General features: G+C 40.0%; 1 protein-coding gene across 1 annotated transcript in view; it reads left to right on the top strand.

Moving 5' to 3' along the window:
• Positions 1-2,822: 2,822 nt before the first annotated feature.
• The window catches only part of LOC310995379 (solute carrier organic anion transporter family member 1C1-like), a gene marked incomplete at both ends in the record, with an annotated part of 31,868 nt that continues 12,093 nt past the window's right edge, over positions 2,823-22,597 (top strand). The window contains 6 exons of the mRNA XM_083984428.1: positions 2,823-2,918; positions 14,222-14,363; positions 18,589-18,721; positions 20,165-20,286; positions 20,362-20,508; positions 21,676-21,774. Of these exons, the coding sequence (XP_083840554.1) occupies positions 2,823-2,918; positions 14,222-14,363; positions 18,589-18,721; positions 20,165-20,286; positions 20,362-20,508; positions 21,676-21,774 (739 nt within the window). The remainder of the gene's footprint in view (positions 2,919-14,221; positions 14,364-18,588; positions 18,722-20,164; positions 20,287-20,361; positions 20,509-21,675; positions 21,775-22,597) is intronic.

Here is a 22,597-nt window from a genome sequence, read left to right as displayed (position 1 = left end):
CAATTATTAAAAAGATCATTTCTGAATAATAAATGATCATAACTGCTGCATGATGTATTTTAGAGCAAAGTAGAACCAACATTGAAGTGGATGAAAGTTTGTGATTTCTGAACAATGTGTGAGAAACAAATAAGAACACAAAGGCATTATTATTAGCTTCAGAGCTGGAGTGAAGATCACCAGATGCATGTTAAAGCTCTGAAGCCAGAAGGTGGACTTTGTTTATCCTCAACATGTGACATTTCAATGTACCATGTAATTTGAATTTATTATTATCTATATGGACCTTAAGTTATCCTAGAAGTTAACATGACAATGTAGTGGCTTAAAGACTCAATTTGAATCTTATTACCAGAAAATTCTATATGTTTTGTGATAAAATAATGTATTAAATCGTGTTTTTAAGAGAATGTTATTTGAGTGAGTACTGTATATGGCATACAAGAAAAAGTGCCTGTATGCTTTTAAAAACCTGCTGCTTTTGTGGACTACTGCTTTATACTACTTAAAGCTGCAGTTGGTCTAATTCCTTGAATCTAGGTCAAACCTGTTGCGATTAGCCTGCTCCTTTGCTCTGCTCTGGTCCTGAAGACAGAAAAATCATTCAGGCTGAAATACAAACATGTTACAAACATGCTTTGGCACTAGTGGCAGTCTCACTGACACAAACGGTGATGGTATTATGTTAGTGTACTCTGCTACATAGCAATGACTAAGTTGGTCCCCTCCAGCAATTGCATTCAGTAGTTCACATGACCACTGGAAATGGACCGAGAGGGGGAGGAGTGGGCAATATGTGAAATAAGCAAGACGAATGTTAGGAGTTAGAGAGGAGGAATTGATGCGAGGAAGAGAGAGGGCTTAGGAAGGATGAAATGAGCAAGGGGTATAGTCAGCTGATATAGTCTTCATACTGTCTGCCAGGAAAAAGAGCCTCTTGGCTGTTTGTTCAGCAGCTTGTTATTACCCAAAGGTTCGACACCTAGTGGCTGTAGGAATTATGACAGGATCTGAGGGAGCACAGTGATTGGTTAGGGTTAGAGATGGATGGAGTGGAAGGATGACTCTCATACAGGAGAGTTTGATTCCCACATGAAACTATAAGGCTTAAGTAGCTTAATTCATGCCAGAGTGTTTCATAATGTAATCAAGTCATTATTATAGTCACCATGACAACAGAGTTGGTCAAATGTTGCGAAAACACTTACCAACACACTTCACCTAACCAAAATAGTGATTTTTCTAACCCAAGTACTTCTACTGCTTGAGGCTAGCCAAGTAGCTTTTGTGCCTAAACCTAATGAAGCAATGACAAATGTGTTAGTAACGCTGATACAATTAAGTGTAATTTTTTTGACAACCAACCGAGGTTCATCACATGTGGTGTGGTAGATGCGGTATTTCAGGAAGCACTTGTATAAGACGGTTGAAAAACAGCCTACTGTACTTGGTTGTTTAGTTTGGAGGAGGAACCATCACTAATCTAAATTTTACAAATTCAAATGATCAGTGAGGCTGCCGTAGGTACAAACCACAGTGGCTGACTAAACCCTTTCACTGGATAATGGGGTTAATACTTTTTTCTTGTTACAGAATGATGATGCACAGTTACTTACTTTTGTGCCCAATTTGTAATTTGTGAAACAAAATTAATTTATATAAACAAAACAAACACATCTGGCAAAAAAGAAAGAAAGAAATGCACCACTGGATGGTGTTTATTTTTGCATCCGCCATTGATATGGATGAAACAAATAACAACAAAGGAAGTCAGATCACAAAACACTAAGGATGTCTTTTATTCTGATGAATTGTAAGAATATAGGAAAAAACGACACAATCAAACAAACTGGTGTTATCAAACTACTGAATGGCTGATTATGTCATTGTTTCATGCGCTACCCTTTTTCTTTGTTTAAGCCGCACCAGTTGACCTCTGATGCCAGTATGGTGCAGCTTTGGCACTGCTCACAAACACAGCATGGATACTGCATAGGCGGGCTCAAGAATTTCCTTCTGCAAATGTAGGTTCAAACAGTTTGCTACAGCACACAGCACGGGGGGTAATACGGTGCTGGTTAAAAATCCAATACAAGCCCAGCTCGATTAAAAGAGAACATACTGACACCTGATTGGTGATCCCACTGGTGAGTTTCACTGGTGCATGAGTGACAACAGAGTTCATATATGAAATTACGCGCACACACACACACACACACACATACACACATATATACCCTGTTTACGATCCATTAGCACACAGACTTTAGCTCTGGACCCACAAGCAACTGAGGTTCAGCTCAGCAAATCAAAGTGCTTTCTACCACTCAAGTGGTTTATATACAGTATGTGATTTGACTGCATTAAGGCTTAACCACTTCATGACCAACATTTGTGCTTCACTGTGTTTGTGTCACATGATGGCATTACTAGGCAGACAATATAATAAAAGTATGTACAGTAATGGTGATATGCAGGAAAGTTTAACTCAGAGGTTTTGATACTGTGACTTAAAATAGTTAACAGGAAACAACGACCTTTTGTTCTGAAGAAGTGCACACGTCACCCATGTCATTACAACGTTGTCCTCTTAAGTTGTGATTGAAGTCTTAAGATCTCAAGAACAAATGCATATTGTTTGTGTGTTTCTGTGTCAGTCGCTCCTCTGCCGGCTGCAGAAGACATGTTTCTGTTTTCGTACCAAGGATGAGAAGTGGGTCACATGCTTGAATTATCCATTTGCAGGATTGCATGCATCAGTGCCAAGAAATTGCATTACGTGGGAGACTTCTGCTTAGGAGACACAGAGACATTTCTGGAGGATGGAGAAGAGAGCTGAGCAACGACGTGCACAGGAGAATGGACGCAGCGACGGCGCGGCCAGAGAGCCACCCTCCTCTCCATGCACCAGTCTGAAGGTACACCAGCTAACATCAACTGTCTGACTTTGTATATTGAACTTTGGGGTATTTGAAGTACTTTGCAGATCTTTTTAGTCAACCCTCAACAAAGGATGCAAGATATACACTTATACCCTACATACACGAACAACACAAATATATGGAGTCTGAAACATACATTCTGTTATACATAAACATATTTTTTGGGTTAAACATAAAGTTAGTTTACTTACAAGTCAGTAAGATCCATAAAGTCCAGTCCAAATAATCTAGCACAGGTTGTTCCTGTTAACACGCAGTGAGAAGTGCAGCAGTGACAGAACCTGTGAAGTTGTTTGTTTGCGGTGTTTGAACAGTTGATTGTAACTGAAGCTTACTTGTGCACCATTGCACCAAGCCCAATGGCTTTTTTTTTTTTTTAAGAAGTGAGCTGAATTGAATCACCTCCTGAAACAGTCTGTTCATTTCTCAGCTCAGTTGAACTCTCAGGCAGATGCAATCAAACACGCAGGGCTGCATTTACTAAGTGATTCTAGTCCCTGAATCAGTTTGTGATTTGTTCACAGGGAATGAGTGTATCTCTGTGAACGTGATTCACCCACTCATGTGTTTCCCTGCGGAAGTTATTCATTCATGCAGGGATACACTCCCTAACATGGAGCGTTCAAGTCCATTGCCTTTGCTGGAGGACTGAGGTTAGTTTAGGTATCAATACTGGACGGAGGTTATTTTGGGATTTTAGGACCGCAGAGCAATATGTCACGAGTAGCATAAAGAAACAAATGGGATCAGAACAAAACATGAGCAAGAACAGAACAAAATTTGGATAAATTACAACAAAATAGTAAATAAAACAATTTATTGCTTTTCTTTTTTTCTCTTGATCATCTTTGAGACATTTCAGCACCCATCCACCTGGGCAAAATTCAATTGATTATACTTGATTTGGAAACATACAAACTTATGTAGGCCTATAGCATATTTTAAGTCTCACATAATGTATATCAGAGCAAATACCAAAGGTTTGTGTTGAGGCACAGATGTGAGAAAAGCTATAAACATTTCTGCTTCATTGAAAGTTTCCCCCATAATTCTTAGATAGAAAAAAAATTGGAAGAACCATCATTCCTTCTTGTACTGCACAGCCAGAAGATGCTGTGAATGTACCGCCGATGTCAGGAGGATACATGCATTTCAGCAGATATGATATGGAAAAAAGTCAGTGATGTATAGCAGCTCCTGAAATGGCTAAGTGATACATGATCAGTGAACATGTTCCTGTGTGAGCATGAGTGTAGAGTGATATTCAGAGGCCCAAAATATGTGTAATCAGATGCTGAACTGATGCTGAACTGTAGGCATAGGTCATTTAAAGTCAGTGCTAGAAATTAAGGGTTAGTCCTAACTGCAGCAGCCTGGGATAGAGCCTGAACTTTGGCCCTTTGCAGATAAAGGTGTACAATAGCTCTAAAAAAAAAATGTAAAAAACAAACAAACAAACAAAAAACCTGTTATTATCAGAGTTATCATTTTTTGTTTGTTTGTTTGTTTGTTTTTGTTTTTAATGACAGCACCTCTGGTTCTGGCAGATCTGGGGATCATGAGGTATACTCACCTTTCTGCTGTGCTTCACTTCTGTGTGTGGGACTATGCAGTTGGAGCTACAGAATGATGCTGTGATTGAATCCTTCATTTGAACAAACTGACTCACTCAGTCAGTCAGGAAACTGAAAAGAGCTGTTTTGAATAGTGATACAAACTGGGAACAAATCTGTAGGGACAGCGTCCAAGTGGGTATTTTCCGGGGGTGTTTACAAGCAGCACCAGGCAGATAGAATGCCAGTTGCATTGTCTTTATGAATAGAAGTATAGAGGAGCTCTAGCTGGCAGCTCTTTCCTTTTGTAGATGCTATTTGTGTGGATATGCTATGGGATCTCGCCTACCTCGTACTGTACGTGTGCTGGAACTCATGTGTGTAAAGATCAGTACTAAATCTGATAACAAAATTACACCAACAGCCCAACAAGTCACAAGGATGATGATGTGTGTGTGTTTCAATGAGGGATACTGTACATTTTAACCCGTGACATCTCTGTCTTAATGTAAAGGCATTAGTAGAATGCCAGAGGAACTGAATCATGCCTCTGTACTTCCATCAGTTAGAAGTTTAAAGAAAACTTCACATGGCTGTAGTGTCCGCCCCCTGGGTTTCCGCACTAGGTAGAGTAGCAGGTAGCCATTCAACAAACAATGTTCAAACACTGTGCATCATAACAGGGTAGCGCTTTTATGTATGAGCCGTACCTTTTCCTGGAATTCATCAGGGAGAAGACAAGGCTGCTCAGTGCCTATGCCTCCTTCCTTCCTCCTAGTCACAAGACAAAAGTGAATAGATCAATTTGAAGATGTAATAAAACCATTTTAAAGTTTTGACATAGGAAAATCAGTCCACTACACAATTTCACCTCAAAGTGAGAAACTGTTTCTATTCCTGAGCTTTCAGTCATATCACATGATGTCAAGGAGTTTGCTCAGATGTCATATACTCAGCACTTCAATGACTTCTCATACATGTTGCAAACAAGGCCTTTTAATGGCTTTACTCAAGATTTTGATCGTATCATGTGATCGTCATCAACAGATGAACTTAGAAATATATTTTGTACTTTCTAATCAACTCCCTCGACTTAGGGCTCTAATTTCATGGTGCAGCACAAGGTGGCTCAGTGGTAATTTCGTCCGGGTGCAGCACCGTGCGCAGCAAATTTGGTAATTTGGTAGACCGCGGCGCGCCGAGATGGGTGTGGCGACACAGCAGGGGGAGGTGTCACAGATTCAGCTTAGCACACTGACCATTTCGTGCCAAAAGGCTGCACCGAAGGTGCGCCGAAAGCCCGCCAGCTCCAACCTGGTCTACTTTCGGCGCAAGGCGAAGCGCAGCCAGCGCAGTGGTAATTTGACTGACCGGCACACAGTGCTAACCTTTACTCCAAAGGTGCCTTCAGAATCAAAACACATGTGACTTTAAGTCAAAGTAATGAGGGAATGTCAACAGTGACTTCTATGCATTAGCAGCAGCTTCCTGCAGCATGTAAGTAGAGATTGGACAACAACTGAGCTCCTGTTGTGGCATTGCTATGAATGATAGAATGACAGTTGCTGGCGTACCAGTGATGTTGTGGATTGTGCAAAGTGTTTAAACCCCTTGGCCACCAAGCAACACCATGACTTTTCTATTACTTTTACCACTGATACGCCATGTTTCAGCATTTACTCTTGTTTCTTAATTGTCACAGCAACTGTCAGTCAGGCATTTCCTAGAAGGCAGACTACACAACTACAATACAGTTGATTCTGAATTTCTACATAGACGGTGACTAGAGTAATAGTAAGGGTCAACACAATTTAAAATATTGAGACACAATCTCTGTCATACGTAGATTGAACTTGGGTATTCCAAGTGTGTTATGTAGCAAGCAACAAGATTAAAGGTTATTGGCAAAATCTGAATACCACCCATGAATATATTTAGTAGTATATAATCATCAATCAATAATGTATAATAATAAGTGCAGTCCGAATGGAAAATCCAGCCAGCCAGAGAGCACGTTTCGCGAGTTTCGTGTGCATAAATAAACCACTGAAGAAGAACGTGGAAGGAAAGAAGGAGGAGGAGGAAACAGCGAGCATATCATAAAGGCTTAGCTCTTCACCTCATCGCTCCATGCTTCATGAAATACTCCCAGTCGCCCCAGTCGTGGTGGTAAACAAGTTTTTTTTGTCCTCAGAGGCCACTGTCCCTTTGCTGATGGGAGGGGTGAGCGCGAGCAAGTGAGTGAGTGCTGCAAACTAGAATCTGAACGCTAGATATCACCAGTAGTCGAGTTGAGGGGGGATGAGGGGGATGGCATCCCCCCTGAAATAAAAACGATCAAAATCATCCCCCCTGTAAAAATGCCATCCCCCCTCTCCATCCCCTTTTTACATTAAATGTTGGACATAACTATAATTATATTCAGGCTGTCGCCTGGGCATTCCCGGCTCTAGCCCCTAACATTTCTTATATAGCCCAGGTCCAGGATGTTTTCTCAGACGGAGTTAAACAGAAGCGCACATTAACTGAGAAGGTAGTTTTGTAATTTCCCGGTTACAGTGAATGCAACACAGGCACGACGCCGTAGAAGCGAGAATCCTCCTCCGTGTTTTATTGATTAACAGCAAGGGGGCAGTTGTCGGTCTGAGAAGTGAAGCTCACTTCCGCGTTCAAAAAACTGCAATCCCCCCGGCTTCCTCTGGGGGCTGGTGTCAGAAGGGAGCATTCTCCATAGACCCCCATGTTAAAATCACCGACTTTACATCCTCAATAAACATGATCAAAGCCTGGTGTCAGAACGTTTTTTCGTCTCAATCAATAGTTTCTACCCCCGCACACACTCTGAGGGGGGTGAATTTTTTTTTAACTCTACCGTTTTACTGTTATTAGGTTAAAACTCGGGCCAATTAGGACGCGGAAACGTTGAGTGACAGGTCCGAGTAGCTCCGTGGACAGCTGCTTCGAGGCCAGTGGGTGGGTTCTCGGCCGGTAAATCCAACATGGCGCTGTTCAGGCCGCCATATTTGAGTCACAAAAACGACTCCCCAAAACCAATGGGTGACGTCAGGGACGCTACGTCCATTCTTTTTACAGTCTATGGTTAACAGCCAGGTAACCAAGGTGACGATCTGGACTCTAGCGTTCCGAGCGGTTCCGAATCATCAGAATGGGCGCTTTGTTAAACGGAAAAGGGGAGAAGTTTCTGCAATCGTTACTTTCGCCAGCAGGGGCAGACTGCCCATCGGGAGTAGACTACTCCCGGTGGGCCAGTGCGTCAGTGGACCGGCCCGGTCCGGTCCGGCGTGGTGCTGCAAGTGACCCGCTGACGTTAGTGTGTTTACATTTTTCTAACGTCTATGAGCGCGAGGAGTGACTATTCTCGGTCCGAGAGGCTACTCTATCACCATAGTTGGCTGAAGATCCCAGGACAAATGTAAAGCTCATGTGGGAGCCTCCCTTCATATTTAATATCTGATAGAGATGAGAATAGGGCAGATGTGGTGGAAGAAGACAGTGTGGCCTGAAAGAGGTCCATGGTGAAGCAGAGGAAACGGCCTTTGAAAGGCCAAGATTTAACAAATGACTTTTGTTTTTGCTCTCCAGCCACAGCTCCACACTAGACCAGTTCTGAGTTCACTTTCATACACTTTAGCCTTTCTTGTCATTACAATGAAAGGAACCTTAGTCAGTAGGCCTACTAAATGGGCTTTTAAATTTTTTAAATCTGAAGCAATGTTGTCTTTTCCCTTTATTTTCTCCTCAGAGTACACCAGAATGCCTTATTTATGTGTTAAAAATCAAAAAAGATTTCTAGGGGAGTGTCCCCAGACCCCCCTACAGTGCTTTAGAAAGATGGCAAATCAAGTAAAGCCCAGCTGAGTTGGTACTAGTGGAGAAGCTCCATAATAATATATAATACACATATATATATAATTTATAATTTCATAATACTAAATTATATAATATAATTTACATAAATTACACTACCCCCCCCCCCCCCCCCCCCCCCCACGGGTCTGTCAGTCACTCTGCTCTGCTGTAAGCTGAGGAGATAACTTCCCCTGTATCCTACAACCTTTATCCAATGAGGAGAGAGAATGGCATAAAGGGCTGCAGCCAAGGGATGCGCGTGAATGTGGTGACGTAGGGACGAGGACCAATAGATCCATGACGAGGGCGGGGGCTGCTAACTCCATCGGCTGACAAGAAGTTAGCCAAAACGACCGGATCGCTTACTTCTGCTTTAACAAACCGAACAATTATTATCCTATATTTATGAACCATACACAAAGTATCAATTAATAAAAAGGTATTAGAGAAGCAATAAAGACTAAAATAGATTTTGAAGAGAACAAGATGAAATTGGGCTATCTTGGTGTGTATATTATATATATATATATATATATATATATATATATATATATATATATATATATATATATATATATATATATATATATATATATATATATATATATATATATATATATATATATATATAACATTGGATTGGACGCCGGCCTTTCCAAGGAGAGAGCTAATGGGGGGTCAGTTGACTGAAACTATGTCGTCTGCCAACAACATGAAAGTTTGCAAATCCCAAAATTAGATCAGACACCCTTGTTGTTTTTTCCCACATGAAAGTTATGTGAGACAATGGTATTCAAGCAGCTTATCATAATACAGACGGCAGTGTTAGGACAGGTTTTTGTTTTTTCTCAGAATTGTTTAGTCCCCTGACCGGCTGGGTGGGACGTGGCACACTCTAATCCGGCACTCAGTGTTATTCTCTGCTTTTTGTTAATTCCACCAATAAGACTCGGACTTTGGTGCAACAATGTCCCTGTGTTCTTGAATTCATCATTCATTTCTGGCTTCAAACACAGTCTCAGAACTCCCTAAACACTTTCTAATGAAGTTCTGTGTTGTATTATTAGTTATTTTCTACCGGTCCGTGTGTGTGTGTGTGTGTGTGTCAGGCTCCCGTGTTAATCTCAACATAATAGGTGTGTGAAATCTTTGAGTTACTGTAAGAACAGCAGGTCACAGGTCATGAGGGGGCTTGATGTGAATATCTTTGTAGTGATCTTAAATCACCATGAGGCCACTGCTCATGCCACTGTTGCAAATCCCACAAGGAGCGTGACGTTATTCAGGAAAAAAGAAATCCATTAGTAACACACAACTTCTTTTTTACTCATAATTTAGCTAATAATCAAAAATAATGGCATTATTTACAATAGTGTTCTTCAGTAAAAGTCATACCAGTTCTACTTGTAATGCATTTACAAGAACATTTTTTTAAATTATACTTTATGTAATAGAAGCAATAGCCTTCATAGTTGCTATTATCATAAGACACAGATATAGGTTTTGTTGTTGTTTACAAGGATAATCTTGTTTCTCACGTCTCATTTGTTTTTTACCCTCTGCTTCAAACTGTTGAATCAGTTGTAGGAAAGGCACCTGCGTCATCAGATCCTATCTGAATCAGCTATCAGTTCTCATTTCATTTGAAAGCAGTGTGGTCCTCTGCATGGCACATTTAAAGATTACACTGCATCACTGAACTCCTTCAGCTCTTTCTCTCTCTCTGAAGAATGCAGAGGTGCAAGAAAAACAGTTGATTTTTTATTTTATTTTACAAGCACAGGCCTGTTTTATGACAAATAGTCACTGTGAGCCACTGAAAGACTGAAGTAGGAACTACTACTAATCTTCTTTTGACCTTCAAAACACCAACTGACACTTTGTTGATGCAAAACCTTGGCTCAGTAAAGCACAAAGCTGTAAAAGTATAATTAAGAGTTGAAGGACTTGCTGAATTAAGAATGTAACACTGTTGTTATTGGCTTCATTCCCAGTGATGGCTGCTGCTGCTGCTGCTGCTGTTAATTCATTCATGGCCCTTTTCTCCTCTGTCCTTTTATCAAGGAGTTAAAAATTAAAAAAGACCACTGACTTGCTCAGATTTGGAGGATGTACTGAAGCCCTTTCCTTTCTGTTGATCTTAAAGTCCCCCTCCCGTGACCCTTTTTGGTTATTTTAAAACATTCTCGGTGGTCTTTAAATTGTGATTATTAAGTTTTTAGCCAAAATCACAAAATGTGTGCCATTTCTCAGGGCTCTTCTTCTGCACAGCACCAGCAGCTCATTAGCAACGCACCTCTGGAGGGTGAGCTGGGCGGAGACTGCGCTGCTCTGCACCCGCCCAGCCACCCCCTCGCACTAACATAAGAACATAAGAACTAACATAAGAAAAATGCCACAGGAACATGTGAAAAGCACGAAAAACGCGATTTTCATGGGAGGGGGTCTTTAAGGGAAACATAGGTGTATGTATGCTTCCTTGGAAGACAGAATCCCCTCCAGGAAATGCACATGATGAGCTGCTTTCGTTGACTGCCTGCAGCACTGGTGGTGAGCATGATCTCAACAGAACTCTGTTTACATTTTGGTCTCTCTCACATCATGTCATGTACGTAAATGGACACCCTGTGCAGGGATAAGACAAGTTCTGACTTTTATCTCAGTATCTCAGAGTCCTATCTCACTAATGCTGTCATACGACACTGAATAGACCCTTACTCAGAGATAGCTGCCTCTCTAACTTTGTTAAGGTGGTTTTACCACTAGTAGAGTCAGCTGCTTCCAATTCACTTGGTCAAAAGGTCAGATTTCCTCCTCATTGCTTATAATTATCACTTAATGAATGATTTTATTGCCGTATAAACCAGGAAACTAATACTTTTTAGTCATTGTTCTTGGCCATGGCCATGATATGTCCCTGATCATTCGTGTAATGTGACTATCATGTGCACTGCTTTTCTTACGCCACTGCTTGATAGCCATAGTTCTTGCTGTGTAAGAACCATGACCAAGGCCACAAACCATTACTTATTCCCAAATGCCCAAGGAGACAGAGAGAGATTACAGACACATAGTCTATAGGCATCACAAAGGTTTTATTCTTCTTCTGACTAACACTGCTCTGTAAAAACCACTGCATTTCTCTCTTGAAGCAAAACTGGCAAGAAAAGAAGCAAGCAGTGAATATAAAATATGAACACAAAAGAGATAGAATTAAATGAACTTATACGTGTACACACTAATCATATTGTACAGGAGCAGGCACTGATATTTTTTCATGTAGATGTTTGCAGCAGTGATTTTACTTTCACAAATTCACACTTGTCAGCTTCAGAAAACACTATACAAGGATGCACTGATTAACCTAAGTAAATACTCAGATTGGGTTGTTCTTATGATGTTATGCCAAGATTGTTGTATTGACCCCTGTGTGTCTCTTGTGTGTGTGTGTGTGTGGGGGGGGGGGGGGGGGAGGGGGGGGGATTCATAATTTGGTTACTTTTTTTTTTTTTTTCTTTACATATTTTGAAAATAAATCAATAAAAAAAAAAACATCAGGTTATAGTATGCTTTACACCTATTGTCTCTCTTAGGAAAAACACTCCTCTTGCAGAAATAATGTCAAGTGAAGTGAAATAAGCCGAGTGGACAGCGTACAGATTTCATTAGACAAGTGGAAAGGTCACGGGACACGCAGAATACAAATCCCATAGGGAATTTGCCAATTTGTTCATATAGGTAGGCAGGGGCGGACATGTGATTTGAGATTAGATGAAATTAGTCCACCATTCCTGAACACCAATTTGTTTTGATTTTTAACATATTTCCCAGGAATCTGCAGCTTCATTACATAAACATGAATGGCATATTTCAGCATCAACTCGTTTCCGCACTGGAGGTGCAAACGACTGCAGCAGCTGACAGTGAAGCCATCTCCTCCAAGAAGCAGGAATTTCAAATAGAGAGTTTTATTTTGTAGTCTCATTAGAAACAGTGTATTTCATGGTTGTGGGTGTTGATTATGGAAATACTTGCCAGCAAAATTCAAGTAGTCTTAAATGTAAAAATGCAACGTACAGTCATAAGACATGCAGTATACAGGGATACATGAGAGATTTATTTCATACTGTGGTTTTCACCAGCTCGGGGCTAAATCATGACTTCTTCAACATGACTTGTCCCTTTAATGTCAGTCATTACATTATCTTGTTTTAAGTGGAACAGTCAAATTGTCATTATGAAGAGTTAATATGTTTTGTTTTTTTTAAAAGGGGGGGAAAAGATTATTTACTGTATGTTTGACTTCATCTTATATGAGAAAAACAGCAAATAGCCTACTTTCAAAGAGTGTCACTCAGAATATAAGGTTGTTTATAGTTTCTATCTGTCTCTTGTGTTAGAAGTAGTGTAGAGCGTGTAAGTAATCTTTTTCTATGTGAAAATATAAAAAGCCACAATCCACATCTACAGTATATATGTTTTTGTCTTGTTTGGTTTTTGATGAGGAACTTACATTTCCTACACTGCGAAGAAACTTTCTTGCATTCTGAGTAGATTTTATCTTATTAAGGAAACTGAATTTGTCAGGCATATTTTGACAGTGTGAGCATTTCACTCGCATTTGTGACTAAAAATAGATGTGAGTGAACTGTAAAATGTGTTTAGGAGCATGTGCACGAATGAAAAGTAGCCTTTTACAAAATGCAGCCCAAGCAGCCTCCTTTTTTTTATCTCTCTCTCTTTATTTTTCTTTTGCCTGAAGATGATTCAGTCACGGAACTGAACCAGTGTAGAAAAAAAAAAATCAGTTGATCCCACATTAGTGCAAAAGGCACAGTGGTCACCACTTTTTATGTCTAATAACGGGTATATGCTTGAAGGTGCAATTCAACTGTATTAACAGTTGAATTATAGTTCTTAATTTAAATCAATTCAAATATTCATAGTTTCATAGTTATTGTTTGAAGTGGAAAATAGTATGCTTTTTGTATTTAAATAAATCATGTTGTCTATAAATGCCACCTTGTAAGTCCTTTAAATGTTCATAAATTGTTCAGCTTATAGGAGCATGCCCCATATTGAAAAAGTAAGCGTCAAGCCCCGGGGCTTTGGACCTTTGCCACGAGTGAGTGTGTTATTAGATTTCCTTTGGTCATAACTGTGAGAATTGTTGATCTGGGCCCAGTCACTATCAGAGGCTGCTCGCTGCTTTTCATTGTCATTATAACACAAATTCGATCAAGATGAGAAGATGATCCACAGAGATTCCTTCTCTATCACAGCTTGGTTTTTTGTGGAAGAGTTTGGTCTGCCTTTAGCTTTTTGTTTTTTGTTACACCTTTTTTTTTTTTTTTTTTTTTATGACAGGGACGTCTTGTGCTCGTCCATCCCACTTATCAATAAACTCATCCTTTGGTCTAGTATAACTGAAGTATAAACCACTATATTCTCTCATTGTTGTTAATGGTTCAAATTCTCCAACCTACACTTGGTGCTCATCTTCATCCCTCTCCTCCCACTCAAAAAAAACCCCTTCTCATCCGAACCTCATTATTCTCGTGATGCTTGTTTTACTTGTTAGACACTTAATTAGTGAATGTCGGACAACCAAAAGTAGGTTAATGAGGGGAGTTCATGCATCGTAGCAACCATGGTGATTTCACACAAGAGCTTCTTTTTCTGTCTATTCTTTGTGGACAAAACATGTGCGAACATTACTCAGTCACGTAGATAATTATAAGTGATAATTAGGTTAATACTCTGCATTTGCTTGTTTGTAGTTGAACACTCCTGTAAACCTCTTTCTTAGTTTTTTTCTCTTTCTTTTTTTTCTCCCCTCTCGCACTCTTTCCCCAGATGTTCCTGGTGGCTCTGTCCTTTGCCTATTTTGCAAAGGCTCTGTCAGGGAGCTACATGAAGAGCACAATAACTCAGCTGGAGAGGCGCTTTGACATCCCAAGTTACCTAATAGGTGTCATTGACGGGAGCTTCGAGGTAGGTGAGTAGGCCTGCCAGTCACTGCTGTTATTTTGTTGTTCTGTTTGCAGCCTCTGTGTCACAGGCTCCCCTCCCCCTGCTCTCTCTGTCTTTGGGACGGAAATATGAATGGGTTACAGAGATATTGAAGCTGCAGATAAAGGATTCATCAGGCTTCCAAGAAGAGGACAGAGGAGCGTGTGTGTGTGTGTGTGTGTGTGTGTGTGTGTGTGTGTGTGTGTGTGTGTGGTGAGTCATAGTGTCGACCAGGGACATAACAGGCTTCAAGCTCTGCTTTTGCTGTCGACAGTAGGAATTTATAAGCTTTTTGTTACGCAGCAACTTCTCTATACTGTAAATTTATTCTCACTTATCCCCCCAGTGATGTATATGGGAATCATCTGGCATTTACCAGCTTGTTTATCTGACATGTGAATCAGCTAAAAGCAGCGGGGACCCTTCAGGGCAATACCAAAATAATTTGTTGTGTATGTGCAACACACAAACTGCCTGGTCTGAGCAGATATTTAGAAAATATCAAACCATTTGCTTGCAATGCATGACTAGTACTGCTTTTTTACTCTGGGAAAGTAGGTTATCTTAAGGATGCTTAATCTTTCCAAAACAAAATGAGGTAGGTGGCAAAAAAAGAAAAGAAAAAGAAAAACTAGATAACTTACTTAAGGCTGACTGGTATTTTGGCCTGACAAAAAAACATCACTGATACATCACAGTGTTTATCAGAAACGTGTGTGTTGGCCAATAACTAACCCTGTACAGTCTGTTCTTAGCACTGATGAAGTGTTGTTCCACTGAAGCAACTATGTTGTATAAAGTATTTTGTAGCAGCGGTTTCCAAACTTTTTAGGCCGTGCACCCCCTTCTATACTTTTTGACCTATATTGGGAATACTCTGAGAGCTGAGAGCATGTCCTCATCCAAGAATCTCTGAGCTGTTGGCGGTCTAGTTGCATAGGGGTTATGTTTTTAAAACGTTTGGTTTAAAATACCAGTTAGCATTTACAGTACTTTTAATTTGATATTTTATGAAATAAAAGTTATATTTAAATTATTTGTTACAGATTTAATTTCTTTACAAAAATGAATAGGTTACTTTTAAACATTTGATAGCAGGGAATTCGTCATGATGTGAAGCAAAATATATTTTTCCAGTTTGCTCCCTGACCGGTTTCTAGGTCAATTATGTAAGGCTAGTTCATTCAGTGGCAACGTCTCTCGTAGGTTATAAATCATACATACCACTTGCTGAGCGATATGAGACCCAAAGAGACATGATTCACACAAGATGAAAGTCTTCATCCACTAAGCCATTCCTCCTCTGTTCATCTGGCATCAGACGGCAGTATGGACCATGATATTAGTGAATTATGATCAAAATTGTCCCTCAATAACATTATGACGGCGTGTGCAACCTGTTGATACAAATAAAAGGTGACGATGACACCTCCAGCTACCTCAAGCTGAATACCCCGGCTCTCTCCCTCTATCTCTACGTCTACCATGAAAGCTGCTTCTCTCGTGTGGCCTAGGCAACAAGCTTTTTCTATAGGACCGTTGCCAGGGCAACATAGAGGCAGAGCAGGGCAGCGTGAAGAGGAAAAACAAAAGGAAAGGCGAGGAGAACAGAGCAGAGAAAAGACATGGGGAGGGAAGACAAGTGGAAAAGGACAAGAATAAAGGATAATGAGGAGGAGAATGGGAGGTAGAGAGAGTTAATACTGATGGATGATGATCTATACAGGGTTCACAGTGGCTTGATGAGCTAAACTGATTGGACCCAACTGACGTACATGCAGATCTGACATATATAGACCTACATGAATCAGTCTTATCATGTTTTGTTTTGATCAGATCTGAACCGTCCAGACAAACACAATGACATAAGTTAAAGGGATCTCTGGTTTCACTGTGAGAAAGTACACACACTTCCTGCACTTACTGCTCTAGAACAATAGTCACTGTAATTACCATGTGCAGTTCTATAGAAGACATAAGCACTTCTGAGAATTCCTATAACTACACAGGTTAAGCCTACATTTACCTGTGATTATTTGATATTCCTCGATGCTCAGATCCCTCTCTCGCTCTCTCTTTCACACACGCACACATACATATGCAACAAACGGCTGAAGGATTTTTGTCGAAGGGTTTGACGTCATCTCATCAAGCAGATCTTTGCAGTCGTAAAAGGTCAAGCAACCTAGTGTAAGCTTATACATCTTGCCCACTTTTCCACCTTGTTTATAATGGAGTTTCACTGATAATATACGCATTACGCAAAACACGGAAAGGTGACAATCGAGAAGTGGCCTTGTTGCTACCAAGCCACAGTTTCATTTTCATGCCATTTAACACACACTGATGTTGAAGATAATGCATCATGTATTAGAATTAGGGCCGGGACTTTAACGCGTTAATTACGATTAATTAATTACGCATTTTAATCGCACTTATTTAAAAAAAAAATTAGATTTTCTTTTTTTTCTCACGTGTGTCTACGTGCGGTGCGCCCGCACGCGAGAGGCGGCAGTTTGAGAGGCTGACTGGCAGAGATGAGAGCTGGTGAAACGCTAGCATGGTTATTTAAAACACCATCTCTGATCTCTGCCTGCACATAGATACACAGACACGGGCACACGCTAAATGAGCTATATAGCCTAATTGCTCAGCTGCAGCGCTATATCTTTGCATCTCATCTCATTATGATAGGACTTCACCCTCAGAGCTGTCTGTCTTCAGACTGTCCTGACCTGTCCCTGAACATCACACAGGGACAACATGGAGCTGCCTGTGTGATTGGTTACTGAGTTTTATTAATGTTTACATCAGGCTGTGTTCAACAAATCAGTTTATGCTACTGTGATTTAAGTAGCCTAGTTAAATACTACAGTAATCATCATAGTGTATTGGAAGGAAAGACCATTTAATCTGTATGTATTAAATATCGATTAATGAATTAATCGATAATTTGCATCCTTAGTCTGTTGGTCTTGGTTAAGTACCACCTTGAATGCTTAAGCTTATCTATTCAGTCATTCAATGGTATACTAAAATCCATGTGAAAAAAAAATGCTTCTCACTGTTCTCAGGTCAAATATTTATATGCGATTAAAATGCGATTAATTGCGATTAATTAATTACAAAGCCTCTAATTAATTCGATTAATTTTTTTAAACGAGTCCCGGCCCTAATTAGAATACAACCTCATCTGCCTTTCAAACTATTGATGTACATACCAGTATATTAATCATATTGTTCAAGCATGCCTGACTGGTAAAGAGACGACATGGTTGATCGGTAATCCTGGCTGATGACTGTGTTGCGGTGTAAATGGTAAAATGACTTTGCTTTTATAGTCATATGAACCATGAATCAAGCACCTTTCAAACATACACAAACACATCATACACTGAGGACCCCTTGGGTTCAGTATCTTACTCAGGGAATCTGGGAATTGAACTACAGACCTTCCAATTAGCAGATGACCCACTCTGCATCAGAATCACCAGCCAACAGATGGCCTCCTTTTCTTTTCTTTCAAGCTGTCCAGGAAAGGAGGGCTGCTAACGTCACTAAGCAAAGACTGAAACATCACCATCCTGCTGACAAGGGAAGATAAGGGAACATTGCAGTGGTTCTAAACACAATGGATTACCATGCCAGGGTCTCCACACTGCTCTGTGCAACCAATGCATATCAAACACTGAGGCTATAAGAAGAAGCATCTTTAACCAAATCCATTTGCCTTTTCTTGGACAACCATGACCTAGATAACTGAGAATTTATACTCACTGTTGTACTATTACAATAAGTATCCACAGAATATACATCATATTGCAGGGAAATAACTTTTGATTGATTTTTATACTTCTTTCAACTTTTACATTTAATTTTATAGATTTATTTAAATGTATGTTGATATTGATTGATTGATATTTAATTTTGTCATGTTGTACTGTATTTTGAAGCATGAGTTCAATCGTTCCACATGATAATGGCATTTAGATATAACAACATTATCATTAACTGGTTGCACACAGAGCAGAGTCATCTCTGAAATACCCACAAGAAGATGTGTAAAACAAGTGCAATACAGCAATGTTGCTCTGTCAATCTGTCAGTGACTGCAAACTAAATATTTTGCTGCAGCGCCTGTTCTTTCTTCAGCCTGACAACATGTACAGTAACTCTCTAAACTACTCCTCTCTGTGCCTCCGTCATTGCAGGTAACCTGTTGGTGATAGCTTTTGTTAGTTACTTCGGGGCCAAGCTCCATCGGCCAAAGATCATTGCAGTGGGTTGTGTTCTGATGTCCATTGGCACCTTCATAATCGCTCTGCCTCACTTCATCATCGGGCGGTGAGTAAAAGCACGAGTTTAGTCCAAAATGTGATGTATATTTTTGCATGCCTGTTAGCTGAAGCAAAGATTACACAGACCAGTAAGAATTTAATTATAAAACAAGCTCTGGGCAAGACAGAAACTGGGTAGTAAAGATGTTGGCTCCATGTGCATCTCCTTCCTTTACAAGCTGTGCCAAACAATAATGCACCAATTCATATCCACAAGAAGATTAATCATATTGTGTATTTGCTAATCAATTTACGGTGGCCCCGAGGGTCAAAACATACCAACATCGTACAAAACACAACAACATTTCAGATTATGTAAAAACGTAGGACAACATGTCTTGTTTGTGATTGAATAGTACCCAAGCCCTTGGCGATGGTTCAATATCATTTACAACTACAACAAACAACATACTGCAGAAGAGGCAGTAGCATGAAATTGACTTGTCAAGGCGTCGTTTTTTCAATGAAGCCGAAGCCCTAAACGATTGGCCAATTAGCCGTCTGAAGACCTTCTGTGCAGCTGACCACTCTAGTTAACTTTAACACATGCCCAGGGTATCATCTGTTGCCTAACAGCAAAACATCCAATGGCAGCAGAGAAGAGTTCAGAATGTCCCTCTAGCTGATCCAGTCATTGAGTGGACTTGGATTTTGTCCAGTAACAAACAAAGTGCTGTCCCACTTCCGTAATCCATACCAATTAGATAAAGTCTCGATTATGCGACACAAGCACTGAGCACATGTTTTGGTTGTAAGAGCTCCATATCAATACCAAAAGATAAGTTCTCAAAGTCATTGCTATTTTTTTTATAGTCTGAGATGACATACAAAAATGCCAACATATGTTTCCAATCACATGTTTCTGTATTGAATTATTATATTGTATTGAAAGCCTTTATTGTCATTGCACATTTAAAACAACAAAATTGGGAGCTACATACAATAATAAATAGAACATAAAATACCACATGAACAAATGGAAAATAAATGAATAAAAACAATAAAATAACAGTGTATAATAAAGTGCAGGTGTCAATGTGCAAGAGGGCAACAGGTGGACTGAGTTTACTTACCATGTTTGTTGAGTGAGATCATGGCATTAGGGAAGGAGCTACAGTATTTGTGAATCTGGAGGTTCTGGATTTGATGGACCTATAGCGTCTACCGGAGGGTAACAGTTCAAACAGGTGGTGACCGGATGTGTATTGTCTTTGATGATTGGCTCTTAAGAGAATGTGACTGCGCCTAGTGTAGCATTGTTCAACATGCTGTTCTACTGATCTGGCTTGTTGATGTTTCACTTTTCCCTACAGGAATTCCCTGTTGTTCCATGTTACTGATTAAATCAGTTTCTTCCAAAATTGACACAGATTCTATTATGTAACCAAATCAAATAATTATTTTATCTCTGTCCCATGATTTTTAACAGTTCCATTTGTGTTTTGTCCAGCTATGAATTTGAAACATCAGTACGATGGGTAGTGAACTCAACGCTTAACCCCTCTCCGTGTCCGGTGGGCTCACCAGCAGACCAGACCCAAGATGGTGCACTGCCTGAAGCACCCGCCACAAGTGAGCATGGTACACACATACACATTAGTGTATACAAGTAAGTAGATGTTCACACTCTACTCTTTCCCCTCACAGGTTGTGAAGGTGAGTCTAACCTGTCGATGTGGATCTATGTGCTCCTGGGAAATGTCTTGCGGGGGATTGGAGAAACGCCAGTTCAGCCTCTTGGGATCTCTTACATAGATGATTTTGCTTCTGAGGAAAACGCTGCCCTGTATGTGGGTAAGAAAAACCCACATAGTTTTTCTTAGTAGAGATATATTAACTGACCGTGAAGGTTCTCAGTCATCCAGGTCATCTTATTCTTGTGGAGTTGTAGTAAAAAAGCATCGGGACAGGACTCAGCTGTACATCTGCATCTGAAGGATAAAGGTCACTCTTTTGAGGACTCCAATGTCCTTGTTTTGGACAGGGAAGACAGATGTTTTGAGAAAGGAGTGAAAGAAGCCATATATGTCCACCTAGAGAAACCTTCTCTAAACAGAGGTGGTGGCCTAAGACACAATCTATCTGTCACCTACAATGCTGTCTTGAGAGCTCTCCCCAGGAAGTTTAAACCTCATACTCACCTGGAGACATGTGGTCAAGTGACTCAAGTCTCGGGGGTGTGGTCATGTGACTTTGGTTTCACCCGAAGCCAAACATAGGACCACCCACTCTGGGTTTAAATACCTTTCTTGCATTAGTCTCAGAACTGAAGAGGCTTCATGGATGAGGGGCGAAACGTTTTCAAACAAGAGAAGAAGTCCAGTTGCTTTTTTACTGCAACTCCACAAGTATATTAACTGACTGTTGAATGTAAGAATTTATGATTGCTGAGTCCATGTAAATGATCTGTAAAATGCAAATTCTAAAACAACATTCTAAAAGTTTAACAGTTTGAATTAATTTTCCTGTTACTGACCTGACATATGGGGAACCTTTTGTACGTAATAGTATACATTTATATTGCACAATAACACCCCCAAGGCACCTTATACTGTTATATACCAGATACAAGTACACACGACTCCTTTATAAATCTCAGTTGACTATGCATTAGTTAATTAACCCTAACTGCATTTAACCATTGAGTGTATAATAATAATAATAATAATAATAATAATAATAATAATAATAATAATAATAATAATAATAATAATAATAATAATAATAATAATAATAATATGTTGAGTTCAGTCGTGTGTAAGATGAAGACCAAGATATTTAACCAAGGAAGTTTTCTGTTCTGAGTGTTACATGTCTTACATGTATTTCCTAAACCTATGAGGGTTTCAACTCTGTGTGTAAAATGTTTCTTTCTTTGGATAATCCACAGTATCTCAATTTTTAAAGTTCTTGCTGCTTAATAAATTGTGGTTCTCCCCTGGTGTATTTATCATGTCCTAGGCTGTGTGCAGACCATTTCGGTGGTGGGCCCTGTGTTTGGCTACCTATTAGGCTCCCTTTGTGCCAAAATCTATGTGGACATTGGATTTGTGAAAATGGGTGAGTTTTAAACTAGAGTGCATGTTACAATTTTACAATCAGACCATTGAGCACATTTGTTGTCATTAGCTCTTCGTCCAAGCCTCATAGTGTGAATGCAGCGGTAAAACAATCACTGCCAAGACTTCGTGACACCATATGATTATTGATGACCCACTGGCAACTGTAAAAGTCCCTGTTGATCTATTAGTGGGTCATGAATCAAAATTAGATATAACTGAATTAGATATAATCAAAGCAAACACTACATTCAGACGTTGCCAAAAATGTGGAGAGGTGCTTTCCCATGGAAGACTTTTTGACATGTCACAGGAAGAAAAGGACACAACTAATGGTTGTGGAATATGGTTTTTTAGGGTCGTGATATTGTTTACGATGGCTCAACGTCACTGTGAAATGTCTCACTGGGACACCGGAATAGAACAGAGCCATTGTTAACGTTATTAGTCACACCTGTGCTTTTGATGCTGTTACAGGTCAAAATGTTCTGCTCTGAAAAAGGTCTTTTCATTCATAAAACTGAGACAAGATGTTATCAGATACAACGAGATGAGGATGGGCAGGTGTGTGCACAATTCAAAAGCTCAGAACAGGTGTGCAGGATTAGCGTCAATTAGCTAATGAATGAGAGCAGGTGAGCGAGACGCGAGACAAATGCTCCCAGTCGATCAAAGCAGCGCAGTGGGAAGGAGGAAAATAGGTATATATATGTATTATAACATTACAAGAAAATCTTGTAGACATTTCACTTCAGGGACTGTTTAATTAAAAAAAAGTAACTACAGGGTAGACCTACTTGCAATGGTTGGGTGATTTCTGCAGT

Source organism: Trachurus trachurus (genome assembly GCF_905171665.1).
Source record: "Trachurus trachurus genome assembly, chromosome: 13".
NCBI classification, from domain to species: domain Eukaryota; kingdom Metazoa; phylum Chordata; class Actinopteri; order Carangiformes; family Carangidae; genus Trachurus; species Trachurus trachurus.
This window is presented reverse-complemented; position numbering and strand designations above follow the sequence as displayed.